A 24,490-nucleotide genomic window follows, 5' to 3' on the forward strand; every position below is an offset into this window, starting at 1 on the left:
GATTACATTAAAAAACTGTTAATGGCTGAGTTATTTAGTTAATTAAAATAGGCCCCACAGTCTGGAATATAATGCGATTGCTTCACTTTGCATTTACACAAAATAGTTTCAAAGTATTTTGCAGCATAGTTTATGTGTTTTCAGTATATGACTTTTAATGTTAAGACCAAGCTGCAATGGGTTTTAGATTCAGCACTGTTTCAATTGCTAGTAAACTGAGATATAACCAGTTGAACTGGGATGCTGGCAGCCCCAGTTAGGATTTTGCATGCTGGTAAAAAAACATTTTCTCCGAGTTCTTTTAATGGGGAAAGTGAAACAATGAGTGTATAAGTATGCTTAGGGGTGGGTGCTCATCAGTAAGGGCAATTCATTATTAGAAGGACAAAGTCATTATTAGAAGTAAGCAAGGGGGGCACAGTGATATTATGTATATTTATTTCTATATACAGATGATTTTCTTTTTAACTGTTTATTGCCTAGTTGTATTGGAGACTGCAGATCAGTGGTGTAGTTGAAGGTATACACAGGTACACAGGTAAAACTTTTAATTTGGGCGATACAGTGTTTACCCACTTCTCATATAATGGATTAGAGTTTACTCATTTCTATTCTCCTGTGGTGTGCAAATCCTGGGTTAAAGACAAGATATTTTAACAGTGAGCAACTCTGTTGTGTTGTGCCCGAGACTCTGCTGAGCTCTCTGTCAGAAAACCGCAGCACAAGCAAGGGGGAGTGGCCACTGGACCATGTGTTCTGTTTGTGTGTGCGAGAGTGTTCTGTGATTGGTTGTTTATGTTCTGTCACTGTTCTGTTGTTAGGCACAGTGGACCTCCAGGGCAGTGCTAGTAGCCTTCATGCTATCCCGTGAAAGGACGGTCACAGAACTGTTCAGTGAAGCACACCGTTGGGTCCATGACTGTTCACAACTGAAAAGCACTTGAGAGAAGAAATAACTGTATGGGAGCAGGGCTCTGGTTGGCGGACAATCAATAATAATGTATCTGTTCAATCTATCTGTTTAACTCCACCAAACAGGGGAGTTTACCCACTTTTCTTTTTATTTACCACTACACTACTGCTGCAGATGAAATCAGCTAAAGGCCTTAATTTGATCCTGGAAATGCATTTTTAGTCCAACAAAACTTGTGCATGTCATGTAATATAAATCTTAACCCATACAGGGAGGTGGTTAATGAAAAAAAAAAATCATGACTTATTTTATTCGAAACAAGACACATGGACATTCCACCATTCTCATGAATTCCATTCCAATTCTGTTGCAACACTAATAACAGTTAATTACAAGATTCCAATTGGGATCAATTACGTAATGACTTGGAATTGCTGTCTTATCATGTGACAATTACAACACTAGTAATAAAGGCTACATTTTTCAGGACTGGCACTTTTACAGTTGGTTGACTCGATGACTTTGGTATTCTGGTAAGTTTCCTGTCCATGTGAGTAACACTAAACATACATTACCCAAGATGGACAAGTAAGTTGGCTGCTCTGAATATTTTGAATCTGGACTGAAACATCAATGCACTGTACATATTCTTTACAAAATAATTGTGAATAAAATGTGTACAAGAACAGTGCTCTCGTTACTTCTCTGAGTCTTATACAGGAAAGATTTATACATCTAATAATTTATTGTCAACATGACATTGCAAATTATTCAAATTACTAGTGAGCATTGCTATAATAAAACCAGAAATATCTGGTCTACTCTTTCAGCAAACATTGGATATGCATATTTCTTTTCTCTCAGGGTTTGGTAACAATTGTGTAAAAGTGAGTAAAATTTGAGCAATACAAGTCTCCATGTAAGATCTCAGAAGTGTTGTTGAGCAGTCAGGCCGCCTATATATATAAGCCAAATTGTCGCTGTCTGCAGACTCCTGCAGACTCCTGCAGACTCCTGTGGATTATGCATTAGACCCCAGACGATCACGCAAGATGAAACTGTTCACAATAATTACTGTCACAAATGATCTCAGACAAAAAAAAAAAAAAAAACTTAAATTGTCCTAAACTGCTTACAGCAACACTGTCCACTTTATGTCAGCAATACTCCACAAATAGGGCCATTTAACTGTAGATTTAGGATAATGATATCCGCTTCAGGTAAGCACCTGCTGAAACAAAAGCACCAGGCTTCTACTCTTTATACTCTTCTACTATTTGGAATAACAATAGAAACAGTTTTCAGGCACCTTTATAATCTCTTACTGCTGGTTCTATACAGACCCCTAAGACTAAACACACTCAAAAGAATTTGTGTGCATTTCAGCAATTATATAAAAAGGTGCCAAGAAATGAGAAATTTGCAAAGCAATATTTAAAATGTCTAAAACAAATACTGGAGTTCCACATACTACAGTCAGAGTACATTTATAGGATCAGTGTGCCTGACTGGAAACAATCCTATATGCAGCTAATACGATCAAAGTTTTCTTATGCTACTGTTAACTGTGCAGGAGACAACTTAAGGTCTGTCTGCATTTATACAAACTCATACATAATAAGAAGGTAAATCTTTTTTTTTTTTTTTTTTCTACTCCCTTTGTAATAAAGCCATACAGAATAAAGTAGGACATTTTAAATGCTGAATTCCAGAATTCCTTTGAATAGTGTAACCAGGGGAGTGTCTGTATTGTATGGCTCTTTCAGGATCTGGCTCATATAGGAATGCAGTTATAAGTGTATTTTCAACCTGCGGTGAAATTGGGAAAGCCAAATGTCACAAAACTAACCTAATGTTCCTGTACTGTGCATATTAATCAGAAAATATGTAAAATGTTAATTTACAACCAACGGGGGGTTGGAGCACATTTGAATATATAAAGACTGAATGAGATTTCAGTGGGCTGAAAGGGCAGAAACAGAAACTATTAAAAGACAATTAGGAGGTCATTGAAACCCAGCATATTTGAAAGAGGCAGAGAAGATCCATCCATTATCTGTAATCGTGTGAGCCAGAGCCTAACCCAGCAGACACAGGGTGCAAAGTGAGACTACACCCTGGATGGGATGCCAGTCAATTGCAGGGCACCACACACACACACAAAGGGCAATTTAGAATGACCAATCAACCTGAACGTCATGTCTTTGGTCTGTGGGAGAAAACCCATGCAGGGTGAACATGCAAACTCCACACAAACAGATCCCCAGGCCAGAACTGAACCCAGGACCCTGGCACTGTGAAGCAGCAGTGCTAACCACCAAACCCCTGCCCGGCAGAGAAGATGTTAAAGTTGAAGTTAGGTTAGGGTTATAAAGGTCAATGATTGTTTAGTTTTCATTTTACAGGTAGTATAGAACATTCACAAAGACAATTTGTCAAAATGTTTAGTAGGTGTTGTTTTTTTTTTTTTTTTTTACATTTTAGATAATATTTAAAAATACTAAGAAAAAAACAAACACTTTATAATGTTCAGACCATGTTGTTCACATGAACATTTACCTTTATGAACTTCTTTATTAAGCACTTTTATCAGTTACCCTTATAAAAGTTTACCATAGTAGAAGCATAGCAAAGCATAATAAAGCATAGTGAAAGCATGGTAAAGCAATGTAAAGAACAGTGAGGTATGGTAAAGCATATTTATAAACATGGTAAACCAGGGTAAATTATGGTTAATACATGGTATTACCATGGAAAAAGCATGGTAAAAGTGGAAAAATTCAGTGAAAAATACCATGGTAAACTTGTTTAAAGGTAATGATAGTGAACGTGGGCAAGAGATATGTAAACTCATTCACGACTTCATGTTATAAACCTCAAATGAAATGGCACACGTTCCCTTAAATACTGTGCTCGCAACATGGGGTCCGTCTATCATTATCATGCACACTTTGAGTAAAGTGATTCTCTACAGGTATCTATCAGGTATTTTCCTCACAAACAAATGCATCCAGGAGAGTGGATGTCGACGAGCTACCGACCTCTGGAGTACAAAGGCCAGACCTGCAGATGTCTGCTTGAGCTCACAAGGTGCCTGGCCAGTACAGTCTGCTGCAGCCAGATGAGGAGAAACACTCCGTTAAATCAACAGTGGAAAGTTACTGACTTAGATTTTTGTTTTGACAGGCTTTTAGTTTCTGTGCGCCAGTTTCTATGACAACTGGGACTACCAAGACAAGCAAAGTGTTGTAAAGGAACTTACTGACTTAAAATGTGAACTTAAAATGTACACATTTTAAACACTAAAGTAATTTGCCTGTTTTATAAAATCTTAACCTATCCAGAGTCATACATTAAAAAAAATAAAAATAATAATAATAATAATAATAATAATAATAATAATAATAATAATAATAATAATAATAATAATGCTAATTATAATGTATACATTTTGTATTATACCTGCCACTAAATATGAAAAATATGCATTTGTACTGTACCTTAGTTAAAAGGGTAAGCATACATTTCAATTTGTGATTCCTGTATAAACAAACCGGTTTTGGAACACACATGAAATAGTTCATAGCAGTAAGTGTGCTAGCAATGGACAATTCTCAACATTTCTTATGTTCTATCAATCTCAGGTAGGCATGCTGGCAGAAATCAGCCTCCAACTCACGTTCTAGATTGAATTGTGCACTGCAGGTGGTACTAGCACCAGTCCCAGTTTGATATTCACATCCAACGACAGGATGGCTCGACAACTTTAAATTACTCTGTATTGCTAAATGGATGTGGAGCTTTTTACTAATTTCCCCTGAGGTCAGGTCTTTAATTTAGAAATACATGTTCTTTACAATACATCTTACAATACAGAATGCTGTCTTCTGGTTTGTAATTTGTATAATGTAGTATCCTATATTTAACCATTAGTAGCTTTTTTCTGCTTGGAATTCTAACATACATGTCTATATTTCTAAAAATGAAAAGGTAGTAGTTAACTGTCATTGGGACCACCTGGTGGTCAGCGGTTGTAAGTGCTCTATTATCTAGGTTAGAGTCATGAAGAGGAATTTCGAGTTACAACTTTATGTAATCTGACCTATTTGAAGGTGTGAGGGAGAAAAACGCATCAGTCAGCTTGACTGATAGCTTTCAGATTAGTCAATAAAAGTAATAATTGTTGTCACAATATCATATGGTCCAAATATGTTAATGCAGGCATTTATTCAAAATCTTTAAACATGTTAGTACTTTTATATTGAAGTATACTTGAACAACAACAGCAGTGTACTTTGTGCATGGTACCATAATTTTATGCTAAAATAAAGTTAAACAAATGTTATGTAAAAAGCAAAGACACTCATGTAATTTCATATCCAAAAAGGTCATTTCCATTAACACATGCCCCCATCAAAAACGTATCAGACAAGAATTACTCAATTTACTTGTTGTTCTTCATTATCAAAAAAAAAAAAAAAAACATTTTGTCTGATAGTATATTTATGTAAATGTATTTAATAGCATGATATTTAAATATTCAAATATTCAATCTGTTCCAACACATTTAAATAATATCACGCCTATAAATACAATGGTGGCAGTCTTAACATGCTAAGTGAAATGTTATGTGCGAACCATCTTATTTATTGTATGGGATCAGATATTTTTTTCATTTTATAATGTCAAAGGTCATCAGACTCAGGGATGAAGGATTCCCAAGGCACGACAGGGATGACAACAGGGGTTCCATCTGAAATCCAACCCTGGGCCGTCCGGTTAAAAGTAGGGCGCTTTCCAACTAGGTCTTGGAAACCTGTGGGTTTTGGAGCAGCATTCATAAAGCTCATATCCATCTCCGGTGCCTTGAATGTGATGATCCTAGAGGCTTTGTCAAAACCACCAAAAGGAGTAGCGACTCTGAAGGTGTAAAAAAAAACAGGATGGATGATGGATTTTAAACTGATTTAATACTAGAAAAATCCAGAGTTAAATTCATCATCTCTATGTATGCCATCTTTTCAGGAGTATGGAGGCCATATTAAGCAGTGCAATTACACTTGACAGTATCAACTGCAATCGGTTTACAACCTGTACTATTAGTCCTAAAATATCTGTTTCATTGTCTGTAATGAAGTTTTCCACAGTGACATTACAAAGTTGCATACTGACTTTAAAACCGCCTTGTTCATTAATACACATCCAAATAAATATTGATTTTGCATGGGGACCTATAACAGAACATTACAAAACATGTTCCAGTAAATACAAAAATAAGTGGGGTAAATGTAATAACCAAATTCACAATCAGTGAATTGATCACATTTTGAATTATTGAAACATGAAATAAACCTGGGAGTCAATAAGGCTAAAACACTGTAAGAGTAGTTCAGTCCTAAATTATAATAATTTTTTTTCAAATTATATATATATATATATATATATATATATATATATATATATATATATATATATATATACTTACGAAATTAACATGTGATGTACATAAATTTGAATTGAATCTAAATTGCAGGATTAACACTTCGTCTAAGAGGCTCTCCCCCACATTGAGTTTACTGGAGGCACTGGCTCAACTTAACAACTGTTTATCTCAGTAAAATATTTTCAGAAATTGTCCTTACTCTCTTTCTATTATAATTGCAGGCCTGTGTGCATTTACCTGTTGAAGCTTTTAAAATCCTGCCCATCCTGTTTCAGTTCAGGCAATGGCATCTGGAGATGTAAAGTATCCAGCAGGTTAGGATCATTGATGATGGCTTGTTCCCAAGGAGAGTGGTAGGATTTTGGGACAGCTGTGGTATTGAACCTCTCAGGAGGAATGTCCTTCAAGGGTCCACCATATCCTGTGTTTGGGTTGCATCACACGTTCTCTCAATGTGAATGTTAAACACACTAGGCCATCCATTTATGGTCTCACAGTAGTGTTTCTAAATATCACTGTCTTTTAAAACTTTAAACAGGGTCTTCCATGGAGTATTGGATACTTACACAAATATTCTAAAGAGACTCACATGTATTGCTAGTGAGGTTGATTATTCTAACCTCAGTACAAAAAGGCCTATTTCATTTGTTAGATGGAGGCTGCATTCGGAGCTACCTCTGTTTATATATAAACACAGGGTGCACTACATTATTCACATTGGTTTAAACAGCTATTTTCAAATTGTAATACATTGCTGCTATGTTGAATAACATTTACATCCTGTTCTATCACAATTGACTCTCAACTCGAATGTTTACATTTTTAGGGGGACTTTGTACATTCCAAAGGAAAGCCCCTTTACACTAATTAAAACAATGATCTTCCTGAACTAAACATCACGAAAGAAACAGGAAGTAAAGATACAGTCAACTGCGCTCTTGGGACATTATTTTCATTCTTCCTAGAACCAGAACGGTTATGGGACAAGAATAATTCAGAAACATACTGTGAGTTATATACCACAGTTTCACTTATAGCTTATAATTCTTTAAAATGATTCAATAAAAACATTGCATAATTGCATATTAGATTTTTTTTTAAAAATTGAGTAAAAGGTAGAAGAACTTTTCATTTTCAATAATTCTGATTCACTGAAATAAAAATGCACCTTACATAAAATAAACCCATTTAAATGTAATACTTCTCAATCTGATAAACTGATGAACTGTGTTTAATTCACCAACCTGGAGCTATATTGTCTGGGTTAGGTGGGGTTCTGGGGTCTGGTGTATTTGGTGGTGTTTTGGGTGAGTGTCCAACATCCAAGCTGTTACCATCTCCTTTGCCATTTTGTGTTGCTTCAATATTTTGAGCTTGAAGAGGAACACCATTCTAGTGAGAAATAAAAAAAATAATAATAATAATTTGGACTCATATGGATTCATGGCTAACTCACACAGATCATCCTCACTCATAGGTTAGATTGGAAATCTATGGATTACCAAGTTATGGGACAAAATGCATATAGGCAGTCCTTCCAAAGACAAGCAGTGCACTTGGTACTGTAATTGGTATTGTATACACCCATTTAAACCTGGAAAGAAACACTGCTGAAATCCTTACTGCTAAAGGTATCCCTAAAGAAATGATCAAAACGACTCCCCATTTGGAAATATATTGGAAAAAATATTTTTGTGCATATTGCTAAATAACATTGAACTATAGTACCTGCACAAATGCCTTAAAAGTTAGAAGAAAAAAAAAAAAAAACATTATTAATAAAATCTTTCCAACAAAACAGCTTTCTTGCAACATATGATCTTGCCAAATTGGACCTTTTGTAAATCATTATTTGAAATCGTAGGCTATGAGCTTCTCCATTTAGGCTAGCTAGAGCTATATTAACCATTTTGAGGGGTCATCACAACTGGTATTCAGTAGTTTCTTTTCACATGTGGTTTGTTGGTGAGCATTGGGAACTTTTATGCCCATTTAGTGGTTTTGTGCTGATTACCTTTTTTTATGCTCACAGCAACAAAATATATTTAATAATAGCTATCAATACTTTCAGTAAAGTCAGTTTAGTGTAATATTTAAATATATTTATTTTAGTCTTATAGCCCAGTTTTATTTCAGGGGTGCGTTGGGTTTCTTTAGCCCGCAGAGGGCGCTGTTGGTCCGTGGTCTGCTTACCAACTATGGTAAACAGAACCACGGGAATACCAAGCAAGGGTAAACAGTTCAGGTGCACTTGCAGGTGTTTCAAAACAATACTGCAAAAATCGAAGGCACAAAGAAACAGGTGCTGCACTCTGCAGCAATATCCCGGTCGCCGCTGCCCGTGCGACCCGGATCACCGTCCTACGCTGCCGGCTACCTAGCCTGCTCAGCTATCCTTATTCAGGGATCTGCCCAAGGGTTCCCCTCCCTCACTGTCTCGCTCTGAACCTCCGTTCGGTTCGGTTCGGTTCGGTTCGGTTCGGTTCGGTTTGGTTCGGTCGTGGACCAGCGTTTCCGTGCACTCTGCATGTTTAAAAGGGCAGAGCTGAGGAAACAACAGAGCGTTAATTTATAGGGCTAACAATTTATAGGGCTCCTCTCAGGCAGTCAGAGAGGGGGAAAGTCCACACACCCACTTTCCCACCTCCCCGTGTCACTGCCATGACTCACAGGCGGTTGTTGGACGACTGCCGCCCTCTTCCTGCAGCCCGTGAACACGTCAGCAGAGTCAGCACAGATCTCTCCCTGTTACACCTCCATAAAACTTTTACAATCTTACCAGTTTCTAATCTGCACCACCAAAATATGTCTGTTTATAATAATCCTATGCAATTAAAAATATTTTAAGCCCATGACTATTACAAATGATCTGTGAAAAATAGATACAGTACTATCATAATCATCTTGCCTAAAACTCTTTGAGTGAAATAAACACAACATGAGTATTTTGTTTGACTAACAAGTACAATGTATGGAAAATAAACCTAAAAGAAACAGCTAAAAGGTACATTTAGCTCTGATGCTTAGAAATGCAACAACATTTGGAACAGTGTAATTCATCAATTCATTGTTTTATTAGATTTGAATGTATTTAGCACCTGAATGAAATAGTTGAATTGCTTACATTCATGTGCATGTTGGTTTCATTCTGGAGGTTTTCGAAAGTGTATTTTTCAGATCTCCGCTGACGCATTTTGAAAAGTCTGGAGCCCCTGTTGGACTGCAAGGATAGCTCTTCCAGCATGATGTCTTTGGGCGTGCTAATCTTTTTTCCAAGGTCCATGGAATCGGAGTCTAAAACCAAACACAAGTGATCACACAGGCTTACACAATAATTGATGAGTGCCACCACAAAGACACATGTTTGTTCCCAAAATAGTCATAGTCACTGCCATTAGCTGTACCTTTAAGACTATTTCCTTGTGATTTAGTTTCTCTTGCAAGTCAATTTTCCAGACCTTGCTGTAAATTGTGAATGTGTACAATAGCAGACATGCCCAATATTTGTAACAATCCTTAAAACCTGGATGTAAACTATGTATTGTGTCGCTGTTTAAGTCTTGCTGCAGAGACTCAGTATAAATATACATATTCTGTATTTGTTTACCTTTGGTTAGCAAAAGAGTGTTTGGTGTTGCAGAAATATGAGTGTTCCCCAGAGATCTTTATCCAAGAGGAATATTTTATATCTGCTGAACCCTACACAGTCAAGCACAACCACAGCTAATGGTATACCCAGGTGTAGTTTAAGTTCTGCAGTTGCTCTTATGCCATCTTTTTATTGCATCGTCAAAATAAAGAACTATGGATCAGTTTTAGCATCAGACAAGCAAGACCTTAATTTCAGACCAGTAATCATATGTAATTAGGGTAATTAGGAGGGTTATTGCTTAACCAAAGAGGGGATTTTAGTCCGGAAATACAGCACCATTTTGTAAATTGCACTATTTCCCTGTTCCGTGGAGCTTAAAATTTGTTTTATAATGACAAAATAGTGTTGTTTAATTCTGAAAAGGAGAAGAGACTGTAGTAATCATAGAGGTACAGTTATGTATCTCTATTTCACTTTTTAAACACACAAACCAGTTCACCCTGTTGGCCCTATAGTCATAGGGCCACCAGGGCGAACCTGTTTGTTATGTCAGGTGCTCCTAATTCCCTGTCTAATGCATGCATATGGGTACAGTATGTGTGACTGTATGTGTGTGTTTTTTTTGCACTGAAAGGATTTCAGAATTGTATTTATAGAGAGATATGGTGTTAGTGGCCTATCATGTTTAATCCCCTCATGAGAAATTACATAATGTGCTGTTACAATGCCAAATGAGCTATATATCTTTAATAAGTAGTTCAAACTGAATGCTGCATTCCATGTTACCTTTGAAGGAAGAGATAAAATAGTTACAGTTGCTAATTATGGATTATTGCACTGGCTTCTAAATCATTAGTCCATGAATGCACTTGTTAATTACCAGAACATTTCATTTATACAGTAGCATATCTTTCCTGGGTAGATGTGCACATCATTTTCTCAATATTTTATATAAACTCAAAGCAGAATTGAGGAGAAAAAAAAAACACGCGCCACCTCCCCCCTCCCCCCCCCCCCCACCCCCCCCCCCCCCCCCCCCCCCCCCCCCCCCCCCCACCCCCACAAACACTCACCATTAAGTGCGTGTGAGGACCTAATCGAACCTCGTGTAAAGACACCCATTCTCACCCCTGGCTCTTAAATTATATTCTTAATGAAGCAAAACCACAGCATTCTATAGCAGTGTGGCCCCATTCAAAATTCTTGAGCAGGGGCGTCATTTCTCTGTCAGAATTAGCATAATGAATGAGAAAAAACAGGCAGTAATTCACAACTAGATAGCGTGCTGTGCTTTGTCAACATCATTCTTATTCTTATCTCATTTTATGGTAATAAAGTGTGCATTTTCACTGAAACGTTTGTGTTTTAAAAGCGGGTAAATGCTTTAACACTAACCTTTGATTGTTCTGCTGCCAGCTTCAATGGCAAGCCAAATTATCATTTAGATATACCGCAAACTAATTTAGAGATATCTCTAAATATTATAAGATATCTCTAAATCATTTCCAGATATCTTTAAATGGAGCTTTAAATGAGATAAAATGAATGGAAGTTATAATTTGGAGATTTACAGATATCCTTAAATGATTTAGAGATATATTTAAATGAACAGGAAGTTATTTTGAGATTGTTCTAAATGATTTAGAGATATCTGAAAATTATTAAAATATATCTTGAAACATTCTGAGATATCTGAAGATATTTTAACAATATCTGTAAATGCATTTTAGATATCTAATTTAAAGATCCATTTAAATATTTCTGGAAATTAATTTGAGATATATCTAAATGCTCATTTGACTTGTCATATACAACATCATTTTTTTTTTTTTTTAAACCGTTTTAGAGTAGCAGCTAGGGACATTAGACTATTCTTATTTTAGATCATTCAAAACAATAATCAATTGGATGAGCTTTACAAAAAGAACCAGGGGCAAGAATGCCGTTTAACAATTAAGTAATGTAACATTTTAAAAAAGTAATTCTAACAGTACATTTCAACCAGAATGTATGTAATACTGTAGTGTATATCACCTTAAATCTAATTTTCTGCTGAGCCACTGTGAAAAAGACAACAATGACCTATAGAGCAGCTATGTATTCTGGTACCAATCTAAAACTGGTACAATGTGACATCACACTTTTTAAAATGATATTCTGTGAGAACTGCAATATGGTGCAATACTATTGATAATTTAAATAATATCGTATTTACCCCGATCAAGCAAAGGATGGGCTGTCCCACAGCAAATGATGCCCCTGGTCTTGAGCTAAAAGAACTGGAATATCTTTTTATTTTTTCCAAAATAGTGAGGTCAACACTGAATTAAACCCTCATAGTTCCTTTATTATAATCTGTAGGGGTTACCTATCCCCATACATACATACAGTATGTCACACTTAACAGTTTTTAATATTTCCAGACAATTGTTTGTTCAATTGTGATGAAATTTGCTATGGCCTAAATCTGTTAATTTCTTGAAATATTCTCAGTGAACTTAAACCTAAAAGTATAAATTTAGAAAGAAACAGCATAGCTGCAAGAAGGAGCAGTTATTTGTTCTTGTTAGTTACTCAAAGATTATAATCCTCTCTGATATACTCTAGTTCTTGAGCTTCAACGTATGACCCCATATTCTTCAAATAAATGCCAGTTCTTATTATAAATAAATAATAATGTGTGTTAAATGTGGTTGTTGTAACCAAGTGCTTTCACTGGTGTCACTTCCATGGGACACTTTAGTAAACAAGCTGCTCAAGAGTTTATCCAGTCTAAGCTTTGAATATTAAACAACATTAATTACTAAAATTCCCATTACGGCACACTCAAATGAAATGCGTTGTGCTGATGTCAAAACCTAATCTAAGCCCTAAAGGCTGTCCACGAGGAATGTTCATCAGCTGTCATAAAGCTTAATTCCTTCCCAACAGCTGCAAACAGTTGTTCATCCCAAAAATAGCAAGGACAGAGGCAACTACAGAAGGATTGGTTACTATAGGTAGTAAAACATCCCATTGACTTATTTATGGCAAGAACACAAACAGGGTCAATGGCATTTGGGAGCTGAATTAAAGGTTAAAAATGTTCCCTAGGAAATGTAACTGACGTGGCAAAAGAGGCTGTGTTGGAAGCATCATACCTGTTCCTTGGATTTCTCTTATAATGGCTGCAGCCTGCATCTTCCTCTCCTTGGTTGTCATCATGCTGTGTGACATCACTGTCTCTGATATCTGACGAGTTGAATCTCGAACACTGAAAGATAATGAAAAGCAATACTGAATAGTTTATTCTTAAAATATTCCCTATCCAACCCCAGATTTTTAAGAATACCAGCCTTTTGTCTCAATATGTTCGTATACCAGTAACTCCAGACTGGTTGGTTTGAATCCTATGAATTTGCATTTCCAGATTTAGCCCAAAATTGTGTTTTATCAGCTAATTTGTTTAAACAAAAAACAATTAAAATGTAGATTGGCAAAGCAGATAAGGCATTACAAAGTACTGTTTTAAAAACGTATTTTATATTTGTGTTGCTTTTTGACTGGCAATAAATTGCTGTTAATTAATGGTTAATATTTGCTGACCATTAAAATTAATTGGCCAACACTCACTCCAGAGAATTCACAAATATAGATCTAAAACATATAAAGACATGCTTTTTTCTATATGAAATTATACAAATATTATAGTTCAGTAAACAAACTTCAGAGTAATCTGCAATGCTCCATAATATGTATCTGCGATTGCAAGTATTTGTATAATCTTAAATGTAACATTCCATATTTATAGTTTCCGACACCAAAATATTCTAATCATGTGGTATTATTGTAACAGAAACAATATATCCAAATATCAATATTAACATATATGTTCACCTAAAATGATTAACATTGCAAGAATATGTGAAAAAAAAAAAAAATCCCTTGGAAAACTATATTAAAAACTCAAAGGTGACAATTTGTTTATAGTAAGTAACATTGTACATAGCCATACCAGTCCAACAGTGATATATGTTCAAGGTGAATTTCTGGGGGTCAGAACAATTCTGTTTATGTGATCTATACCAGTACAAGCCAGTACATACTGTATATATGAATTAAACAATAACGTACCTGTCTATAGGTCCCGTTTGTCCTAGGCTGAGTTTTCCTCCAAGGTTTAGATAGGGACCTAGGGGTCAGGCTTGTGTAGTTTGATCTGCCTGGGTCTGCACGATACCCAGTACCGAAGCAAACTGGGGGGATGTCAGTGCGTCCAAAGTCACTGGCATGCACTTACATCAACCACCTAAATATAGAGTCAAACACTCCAACCACTCACATTTCCTCAGTTGCAGGGACATGAGGAGGACTGGGCTGCAACATCCTATCTTTTCAGAAGACTCTTTGACAACTCTGCCCAGAAATATTTATTTCAAGAACCCACACATGTTTCTTTGGTTCCTTGGTGGGCTTACTGCCTGCATTGAAAGTTGTGAAATAAATCCACTGATACAGAATCTTGTGGAACCATGTCCCTGACAAGGTCATGCAGGACTGAGGCTTGGCACTTCACTGATTGTTTCTGTTATGTAAGTGCTCTTGGACAGCAGCAGCCCACCACTGGAGAGGGTTTACTTTTGGAAGGGGTGGGGCAGTTGCATTCCACTCTTGTTTTCAAGCTAATACTGTTACATGTCTTATATAATAAACTTATTTGGTGCTTCTTCCCTATATGGCCTGTTTTGTCTTCATAGTTTCATTTTCAAATAAAGCCAGTTTGCTCCTTTTACTTATCTATTTGTACTTTGAAACTCCATCTTGATGGCAAGTTTCATTCTTTTGTTTTAGTTTTACCACAACCCTGTAAGTTTGGCTACATGATCTGATTACACCAAGTTCAATATTATCTAATCTCTATCCACTTTGGAAATGGCTCCGACCCCCCAGAAATAGCAACTGTTCACAATATCATAATAACGATAAAAGACTTAAGTGTTTTGTTACCAGTGTGGTTCAGGGGCAGGAGCTAGGGCTCCCCCTTTCTGTCCCACCAATAATATCTGTCAATCTCCCTATTTAAACCCTAACCCTTATTCTCTATCTTGTTCCCTCCATCCCCCCCTTCCTATCCAACTCCACCTCCACCTCTACAATGGTCTCCTTCTGGGGCAAGTGACGCTCATTTCCCATTCTTAGAGGACCAGGCCCACTTGCCTTGTCCTCCACCAGGAAGGATCTCCTCGAGCATGACTGGAAGTGTTGCATGGCTAGGACATTTTCTATTTATATGGCTAAAGCAAAATACAAGAAAATAATTCCATTGAAGGGTTCTGTGACACAATTGTATTTTAAATCCCTCTCTACTTCCTTGCTGAAGATCTGGCTTTCTTCAATGGTGTGTTTACCTGGTTCCTAGGCAGCCAAGCCCTGTGCACTCTTAGCAACTCTTAGTGTTTGATGCAGATTGCGTGGTTTGCATACACTGAAGATCGTTGTGCATTTTCCCATGTTTACAGGATGTTTGCCATCAGGTAACTGGATTGCTATCTGCATTTCTTGTAATTCTGCAGTGCATATATAAAAAGGCTGAGCAAGTGCTGAAGCAAAATAAGTAAAAAAAAAAAAAAAAGAAATACATAAAGCAGAATTTTAATAAACACTGGTTGGGACAAAATTGAAAGTAAAGGTACTATCCATTCACATAATATAAAGCACAACAGTAAATGCAGATTTATGTTTTCCACTAGTCTTTGTTGAGAGATGGGAGGTATTAAACAACCTAATTTAACCTACAGTTTTTAAACACTGTCTTGATGATTTCATTCTGTAGAACATTAGAAGCCCACACTTCTGCATTCTAAGAATAGCCAACCTTCTGTTCTGTGAAACTCAGTGGCGGATACATATAATATTTTCAAATAGATTTCCCATATTCCACATGCAGGCAACTCACCCACATCACCAAGTAGGAGAGACCCACTCTTATAACAGTTTACCATAATACAAGCATAGCAAAGTGTAATAAAGCATAGTAAAAGAATGTGAAAACATGTGTATGAGTACTAATAAATAAGGTACATACTTTAATACTTACTTATAGAGTATGCATCGACTACAGCCTTACATTTTAACTGTAATGTTAATTTGAACTACTGTACAAAAACTTGTTTTTATTTAGTTATCATTTAGTCCTGCATTAATAATACAATTATATTTTAGTCTGAGAAGTTGTAGTTTGCTACTGCACTCACAGAGTCTTCTCCCACTAGTACTTGGCTGTTACAGTTGATTTGTTATTCTTGTTGCTAGCCTTATTATGTCAATGTAAAGCAGCAAATACATTATATTGTATTTATTATATAGACTTACTTTTCAAAAATGTGGTTGACAGATTGGTAGGTCCTAAACGTGTATTGCAAATGGTGGATTCAACCATACCCGGATTTATTGGTCACGTGTTTATGACAATTTTCAGGCAGGCTACAATTGGCCGTCCCGGTATTTGTCGGACCCAATCTCTAGCTACCGTTTACAGTATATTAACAATTAACCATTGAGATGCCGGGTTAGTACCGAAGTACAAGAAGCTTAATAGCATGTGAACTCAATCTAAGCAACAAAATTGCTCTGCATATTCTTTACACATTAAATGTAAATATCATGTGTAATTTATAGTTTTTCAATGCCTAAAACACACAGTATGCAGTTTATCTGGAGCACTGTGAAAGTATAGTAAAAAAAAAAAAAAAATGGTAAAGTATGGTAAATGCCTAGTATAACCATAGGAAAACGACACAAATATTCAGAAATACTGCAGTGAACCTTGATAAGGGATCATGGTTCTTAATAATCAGATTTGGTTTTGATTAGTATTAGTATTAGTAATGCACAAGCTTCACACATCTGGCAGCTACTTTAAGCAACAATACCTGATTAAAATGTCACAACAAACTGAGGAAGGATTGGGTAATATGGTGTCGTATGTTGTTTTATAAGGTTAAGTCAAGGATACATTTTCAGTATATTTGCTTTATTTTTATAAAAGTTAAAACAAAATCTATTTAAACTAAGATTTTATGAGAAATTTCTTTAAAAAGGCATTTGAATATTGTATTCCCACTTTTATCTTCCTCAAGATTTTCTTTTATAAAGTAATTTTACTAATATAATTAACACAGAGTAGGTCAGAATATGTTTAAAGTTTAACCAAACACAAAACGTAATAAAATTCTACAGCGCAACGACATAAAAAATGTATGCCATGCCTTTGGTTTTCACATGATCAAAGCTCCCAGCGCACAGTACAACAGTTTAAGCTCAAATTAAGTAGGGTCAGAGAACTCCATTAATCTCTCTTGAGAGCTAATTTCAACAAAGGGTGGCATAGCAGACGCAACCTCTGAGAGGCTGTAACTTTAATTCAGTGCTGTAAATCTACGTGATCCTCTGAGCTGGAAGCTCTCGTCAATTAAAATACTCTCATCTCCTTTATCTTATCTGGTAAAATGTTGTTATGAATGAGACACTTAATCACACCAAAACATTCACCACAGTACATATGTAGCTTACCATATTGCAATATTTACCTTTTAATACTTTTTAATTTAGTTTTACACCTGCTTCACTAGCTAATCTTTTGTTTTACCCATGCTTCATTTTATCACTGTTGTAGATTTATTGACCAATAGCTCTTGCAGTAAGTTATACATTTCAAGCACTTGGTTATGATCTGTGTACCTTTTGTTTAGATAAGCTTCACTTATTATTCACATCATTAAGTTTCTTTGCTGTTGTAGGACAGAAAATAGGTAATTTGTGTTTGTTAAATTATATTTAAAATGTGGTGTCTACACCTTTAAATTGCAGGTTATAGTTACTGCGACAGAGGTGACAGGGACTTGTAAACAACAAGTAAACAGCTGCATTATACCTCCTAATACCGTGTGCTCTTCCAACTCAGCCTTTTGAATCCACTTATTGTGTAGCGACAATGAAACCTCTCACTATCATTCATTTGACACCTGGGATATTTTTAGCTGTGACATTAGTATACATTTTACAGTTTTTATTTGTTTTGATATTTTTGGTGTCACTATTTTTTTTTTATTTTGTATTTATTTAGCTCCAAATTGAGTTACATTTTTCAAATAGTAACTGATTACAGCCTTATGCAGTGTTCCAGAGGGGAAAGGTATTTCTTAAATTCAATTAGAAGGCCATTCTTTGTGTACTTTTAGCCTGTATCCTAGCAACAGGCTACCCTTACACTTTCTATTAGCAATGTGAAGGGAATGTCAATGTTACAAAACTGGCAAGAAACAGCTAAAGTACCAACTGGCCAGAGAACTCAGCAATGAATGAAAATAGTTTTTGTAATTTTGTAAAACCAGATACTCATCAATACAAAGGAAGTAACAGTGAACTGAATGCCTACAGTGTAGGAGATAAGAAGCTCCAGAAGCAGCCTACCATGGGACTAATGCCAGTGAATGTCACTAAGGAAAACCTACCCTTGAGCACACCAGGGAGCTACACAAGTGACCTCAGCGGACAGAATATAATATTGCTGTATGTGTGATGTAACTCTGGAAAAGAGATGCAGCTTAGAGAGTCATTGTATTCAGTGGTGTGCCCATTCCAACATAGTAAGACCTCTAGCAAGCCTTTGCCAACTCATTGCCTCCCAGTGGGAATGCAGCTCGTCCCATGCTCTGTCAATAACCTGCAAGCCACGTCAGACAAAACGGAAAGCTACCAGGACGAATTTCAGATGAGAGATATACATAGTAGGAATTTAGGTGTTAAATCCTGTGATGTTTTTTCAAAAAACTTATGTCCATGTTTTTTCTTCCTTTGGCTACCCCTTTTTAAGTGATTAGAAACAATTTCAAGTAACATTTATTTTGTAGTTGTTCAGATAATTATAGTACATTACCTTCTTAGTTATAATACACAGAGGCTATAGGGAAACCTGGGATAGGGACCCTATATTTGTATATATATATATTATATTATATATATATATTATATATATATATATATAATATATATATATATATATTTTTTTTTTTTTTAGGGTGTATCCACTCAAGCTAAGAAAGCTGTATTAATGCTCATATTTGCTCTAGACTCAAAGAACATGTAGTATGACAGAGTTTAATTAATATGGTCCAGTGATATAAGTTTTTTGAATATATGAAATCAGCCCATATGTCTCTATTTTCCACACATCATTATGAAGATGTAGTTGTTAATGCATTTTTTAAATTATTAAATAGAAGTCAGCAGTATCCTATCCTCTAGATCATTTGACACCATGGCCTAACTAACGATGAAGACACCAAGTTCGTGTCCTCGGTTGTTTTTTTCATCATCAATGCTGATGCTCATGTAAAAATTCTGTGTTGGTTTGTCGTGTAACACAGTTTTGGAGGTTGAATAGTAAATACCAAGCAGTCATATAAATACTGCCAGCTTTAACTTGAAACCTAAGTTTGACCTCGGTAGAATGTCAGCTCTGGTAACGACAATGTTTAACACCCTAATATGAGCCTAATCCTGTAGTTAATTGTGTATGCATGTATGTGATTATTTTTCCATTTTTAAATATTTTTTGTCAACCATGTAAAGAAAAACACATTTTAAGCTTTTACGGAAGTGTTTAATAAAACAATCTCATGCAGTGAACATTTTCATGTGACATTCCTCTTAACAGCTATTAAAGGTTATTCAAATATCGCAGCGGCACAGGATTAATGAGGAATTATTGGAACAGCAGTAAGTTTGTACATAATGTAAGTACTAGCAATTCAAAAATAAACATTATACAGTTAAGTGTTTTTTTAAAAAAACAAAAGGTTAAGCATAATAAAAAAGATTTGTGCTCAATAGCAATGTAAGTGATACATAGGGTTAATAAATCATTCCGTATCATCATTTTTTCTGTCTTCTACTTTAAAAGTCGACCACCCCTTTTCACCTCAATAAGTTGTTTTATAGATTTTCACATTATAAATATACACAATTACATTTCTCTAGAATCATTTATTTTAGGACCAAACAGGGATTTTTCTTTTGTTTTGAACAATTATTTGTATTCATTTTCCAATTTTCTTTTAATTTTTTGGAATGTCCAATTATTATGTCCAATCAACCTGGTTGACCGCTGCAACGCCTGAACTAACTTGGGAGAGATGAAGATGAGCACTCACGTCCTCCAAGACGGGTGTCGTCCACTTTTTTTCACTCTGCAAGTCCACTGTGCAGCCATATCCACAACTGACAGCGTCGGAGGACAGTACAGTTCTGAATTGCGTACCGCTGTATGGGTAGCTGGTGTGTCCCACCAAACAGGAATTTAATAGCTGGATGGTACTTACTTAAATAAGTATTTTCATATTTGGGGTGAATGAAACTGCTAATGTTGTATTTCACTCAACAAAATATTTAATATGTTTATTTCCAGTATTGTAATAAGTATGAAATGAGTAGTGATAAAACAAACAGGTGTCCTTGAAAGGTGTTTGTTTGTTAACCACTGATGACCATTGGTGCCTTGAAAATAGAAAACAAGATGTTAAAATTGGCTGTGACTGCATTGATGTTACAAACTCTGATACATAAAAAATAATCAAAATAACTAGTATACGCAGCTTTCCAGGGAATGTCTAACATACAAATAGGTTTAAAAGGGAATTTAGTTTGGGAAGTACATCCATGTAATAGTCTATAGGTGTTTTCGGGGGACAAGATCCAGGGCGCAACCCTGCTTTCCCTGTCAATCTTCTCCTATTTCCTAATTAAATTTGAATAACACAGCTCGCTGTCTAGCGTTTTCATTAGTTTTCTCCCTCTCCTCCTTCCCACGTTGCCATTGCATCAAGGTCTCCTCTGGGGGGTTAGTGAGGCTCCCTTCCCTGACCTCTATGGCCGCCCCCACCCAAGCCTTCACTGAGGGGGGGTTCTCACACTCTATTCTTTAGCAGCCCCTGCTCTTTATCTTCCTCAAATTGAGAACGGGCTCTATTTCTAGCTCCCTATTCTATCATTCCTTTTCCATGTTCTTCAGCACAAGAGCCTATTTCTCCTACATGACTGCCACACCGCAGAGCCTGTCGTGGGCTCTGCAGAGCCAATTTATCTTATGAGTTTTCTAGTTCCCAGCCTGCCTTTGAGGCCGCTTTCTCTCCTCTGGCTAAGAAAGCTCCCACCGGTCGAGAACCTCTTTCCTGTCCTATTTTAAACAATTCCTCAACCCTAACTCATACCAAAACACTTTACAATTACCAACTTATGACTGTAGTTCACATAACACTTATACAGTGATTTGCCCAGGATTTCACTGATGGACTTTCGGGAGCATACTGTATGATTAATAAAAATCAGTCTAGAGAGGTAGCTTTTGTGATAATGTACTCAATATGGCAGACAGTTTGTTGCTCTTGTAAACAAGAACATATCAGATACAGTATAAATGTATCCACCCACAGACAGATTAAATGGCCTGGGACAACAAGTTTATACATATTCAGTTACAATATTAGAATTAGGTTATACAGTTTCAGTTACAATTTTAGAATATCAAGAGTAAGTGTATCTTTTGATTGTTTCCCTCAGTGTTTACAATTAACACAATGATTGCCCTATGGTTTGTATTATTTTCTAAATTTTTTGACATTAATTCCTTTGAACACATTTGCTGTAATATTTTCATAGATGCTGCCACAATAACTAGAAATCTAGTTTCATTAGATCCAGGACTTAGTATTCCAATTCAATAGAGAGTGTCAGGTTCTGAGCTCACCGAGGACAATGCTGAGCTGACAGTGCCACCCAGCCAGACCACTTCTTTAATGTCCTGCTGTGCTGTGTGTGAGACTGCGTGTGCATTGTATAGTTTTATCGTACATATAATCTTAAATTTTGTCAACTTGCTTCTTGTTTAGTCCTGAACTCATCACCACATAACTTCCTCAATCCATACAAAACTGCAAACTACCAATACAATCTAGAACAATACTGACAACATATCTTAATGATACCACACAAATATCTTCACATTTTTTTGTCTGTAATTTCCTGTACTATTGATAAATATTATATGGTTTAATCTGGTATAAATACAGATTTAAAAAGTTCACATTACCATCTCATTTACTGTGTGGATTCCTACTTTTGCTGTGAAACAGTTCAGTTTTTGGGTAGAGCCTTCTGACTTCTCTGGAACCAGTAGGATACACTACTTTCTTATTTACCTTACTCACTGGGACTTCTTGATGTCAAGAGCGGAAATATATATCACTAAAACAATATAACTGTTTTATAATTAGACACTGAAATGCTTTTTTGTAGTATTAGTATGAAACACTTTCTATTATAAAGCAAATTCCTTTTTTTCTATGTTTACTGTCTCCAGGCACTGGGATACGTATTATAATTGGGGTCGCTCCCAGACCTGTCATGCATCCCATAGTGAGATCCTGAACTCTTATACTGGATGTTGGATTCAGTCATTGACCGTTGTGGGTTAAAGGAGTATTTCATTGGAGACCCATACTGAGCTGTGGATGCTGGAGTTGGGTAGGCACTTTTTGACGGGAAAGGGGCAGTTCCTTGCCCCAGGTAGCTGTAGTCACTTTTTGGAGGTGGCGCATAAGATACCCTTTCCTTCCATTCAGCTGGAGGCTCTGGTAGTCTTTTCCTCTGGGCTGCTGAAATAACATTGGAAGCTATGGACTCTTGGATGTTTTGGAAGGTAAAAGCTTCATCTACGAGACCCAGAGGGTTCCTCGCTGCAGCCTGCCAGGGTGTTGGTGGCTTGTAGTTTTTATCTAGCAAAGAACTTTGTCTTTCTACCAGTCCGTTAGCAGATAAGAACACAGGGATAGTGCAGGGGGAGCTGTGCTGGTAGCCTGGTGGTGACATCGTCCTAGGCAGGATAAGTGAATGGCTCCATTGAACGCCCTGGAGGGACAGACGTTAGACATTATACACAATTTTAGGTATAGCCTGGGCACTGCATTCCTTATTTGCCTGCTCTATATACTTCTGCTTTAACTGTCTTATATCCATGAGTTTCTGTATATTTCATTATGTGCAGAACCATCTATGAACCAGACTATGTTTGTAAATGAATGTCTAAGAAGGCAGAATGTTTGGATTATGAGTTATGTTTGTTGTTATTGTTTTTCATGTCATGTATAAGATTTTTTGGTTGCATACTGCATGTAATTGATATTTGTGCTCGGATTACCTTCTTGGGCATGCTGGGATAGTTGTACCAAATTCAATATCAGTACTGTTTATGACCAGCTAGTTTGAGGGATATGCAGTAACTGCCTGCGTTGTTGTAACATGGCAATAATAGTCCTTTTTGATAGTCCAACTTGAAAACCTGATTACCATGATGGGATAAATAAGTACATTCCTTCTACTGCTTGCAGCAGTACAGACATATTAAATTACATATTCAAGCTCTGTTATATTACATTTTACAGGAGACAAAGATGAAATGGATATTTTAACACTGACTTATAAGGTACATTTCTTAAATAAGAAAAGTAACTGATAATTCTACTACTACTACTACTAATACTACTAATAATAATAATAATAATAATAATAAAAAAAAAAAAAAAAAATAATAATAATAATAATAATAATAATAATAATAATAATAATAATAATAATAATAATAACTTGAGCTTGTCATTGTGAATTGAAAGATGATCAAAATGACTGAATGCATTATCATTTTTTAAATAATTTTTACAATCATTTGGAGATGTTCTTACTGCATTTACTATAACCTCTTTTTTTGGTAAGTCTGTGTTAGTGCTTTGATTATGTTTTTAGTATGCATTTCATTTCCTTTTGTTTTGCCAGCAGTACAAAGCTGTATACTAAATGGTGCTACCACCAACAAACATAAAAAATTGGTCTGATCAAGAAACATAACTCCTGAATTCATATTCAAAACACCTTAACACAGAGCAAAAAGCGTGTGCGTAATTCCAATAGGAATCCAACATAATTCCAGTGTAATTACATATTCACTAAACCTGATTTTTTTCCCTCTTCTACAGCGCTATTCAGTCTTCCAATAGGACATCTCACAAACACCAAATCTCTATCAGCAAAACTGTCAAATACTAATTTACAACAAATACTGCACATCTGAAAAGTTTAATTTGTATGCTAACATATGAATCAGGAATAAAATGTGGTATATATATATATATATATATATATATATATATATATATATATATATATATATATATATATGTATTTTATACAATCCCCCCTTTTTAAACTAAATATGCTTTTTCTTCAGCCTTGATGATCACAACCATTTAAAAACTGCAAAAACTTTAGAACCATAGTGAATAGTGAATGACCTTTAACATTAGTTAAAAACAGAACTTCAGAGAGGTCCCAAAATAGCTTATTTTAGGGTACTGTTAAGAGCAGCATATATTCATTATAATAACACTGATCTGTGGTACTCAATTCCAAAACCAAAGCCATTTGACGGACCGACAAAAGGAAAGCAACACTG

The 24,490-nt window shown here is 35.9% G+C and overlaps 2 protein-coding genes across 2 annotated transcripts in view; both read right to left on the reverse strand.

The window, feature by feature from the left end:
* Nucleotides 1-5,123: 5,123 nt before the first annotated feature.
* LOC121322751 (myozenin-2-like) lies at nt 5,124-14,197 on the reverse strand. The gene is made up of 6 exons (XM_041263025.1): nt 14,062-14,197; nt 13,089-13,201; nt 9,481-9,650; nt 7,601-7,748; nt 6,594-6,777; nt 5,124-5,833 (listed from the first exon to the last, which is right to left on the reverse strand). The coding sequence occupies exons 2-6, from the start codon at nt 13,162-13,164 to the stop codon at nt 5,599-5,601; spliced, it is 813 nt and encodes a 270-aa protein (XP_041118959.1). The 5' UTR covers nt 13,165-13,201; nt 14,062-14,197; the 3' UTR covers nt 5,124-5,598.
* A 5,372-nt stretch (nt 14,198-19,569) lies between these two features.
* The window catches only part of LOC121322758 (synaptopodin-2-like), a 50,806-nt gene continuing 45,885 nt past the window's right edge, over nt 19,570-24,490 (reverse strand). The window contains exon 5 of the mRNA XM_041263037.1: nt 19,570-22,893. Within this exon, the coding sequence (XP_041118971.1) occupies nt 22,333-22,893 (561 nt within the window). The 3' untranslated portion in view covers nt 19,570-22,332. The remainder of the gene's footprint in view (nt 22,894-24,490) is intronic.

This window comes from Polyodon spathula, chromosome 1, assembly GCF_017654505.1.
Source record: "Polyodon spathula isolate WHYD16114869_AA chromosome 1, ASM1765450v1, whole genome shotgun sequence".
In the NCBI taxonomy this organism is placed as follows: domain Eukaryota; kingdom Metazoa; phylum Chordata; class Actinopteri; order Acipenseriformes; family Polyodontidae; genus Polyodon; species Polyodon spathula.

Coding starts and splice junctions, on each gene's coding strand:
- LOC121322751 (XM_041263025.1), bottom strand. CDS start 13,164: ATGTCACACAGCATGATGACAACCAAGGAGAGGAAGATGCAGGCTGCA. Junction 6,778..7,600: donor CCCAGACAATATAGCTCCAG/GTTGGTGAATTA, acceptor ACCCAAACACAG/GATATGGTGGACCCTTGAAG. Junction 5,834..6,593: donor GATTTTAAAAGCTTCAACAG/GTAAATGCACAC, acceptor TTACACCTTCAG/AGTCGCTACTCCTTTTGGTG.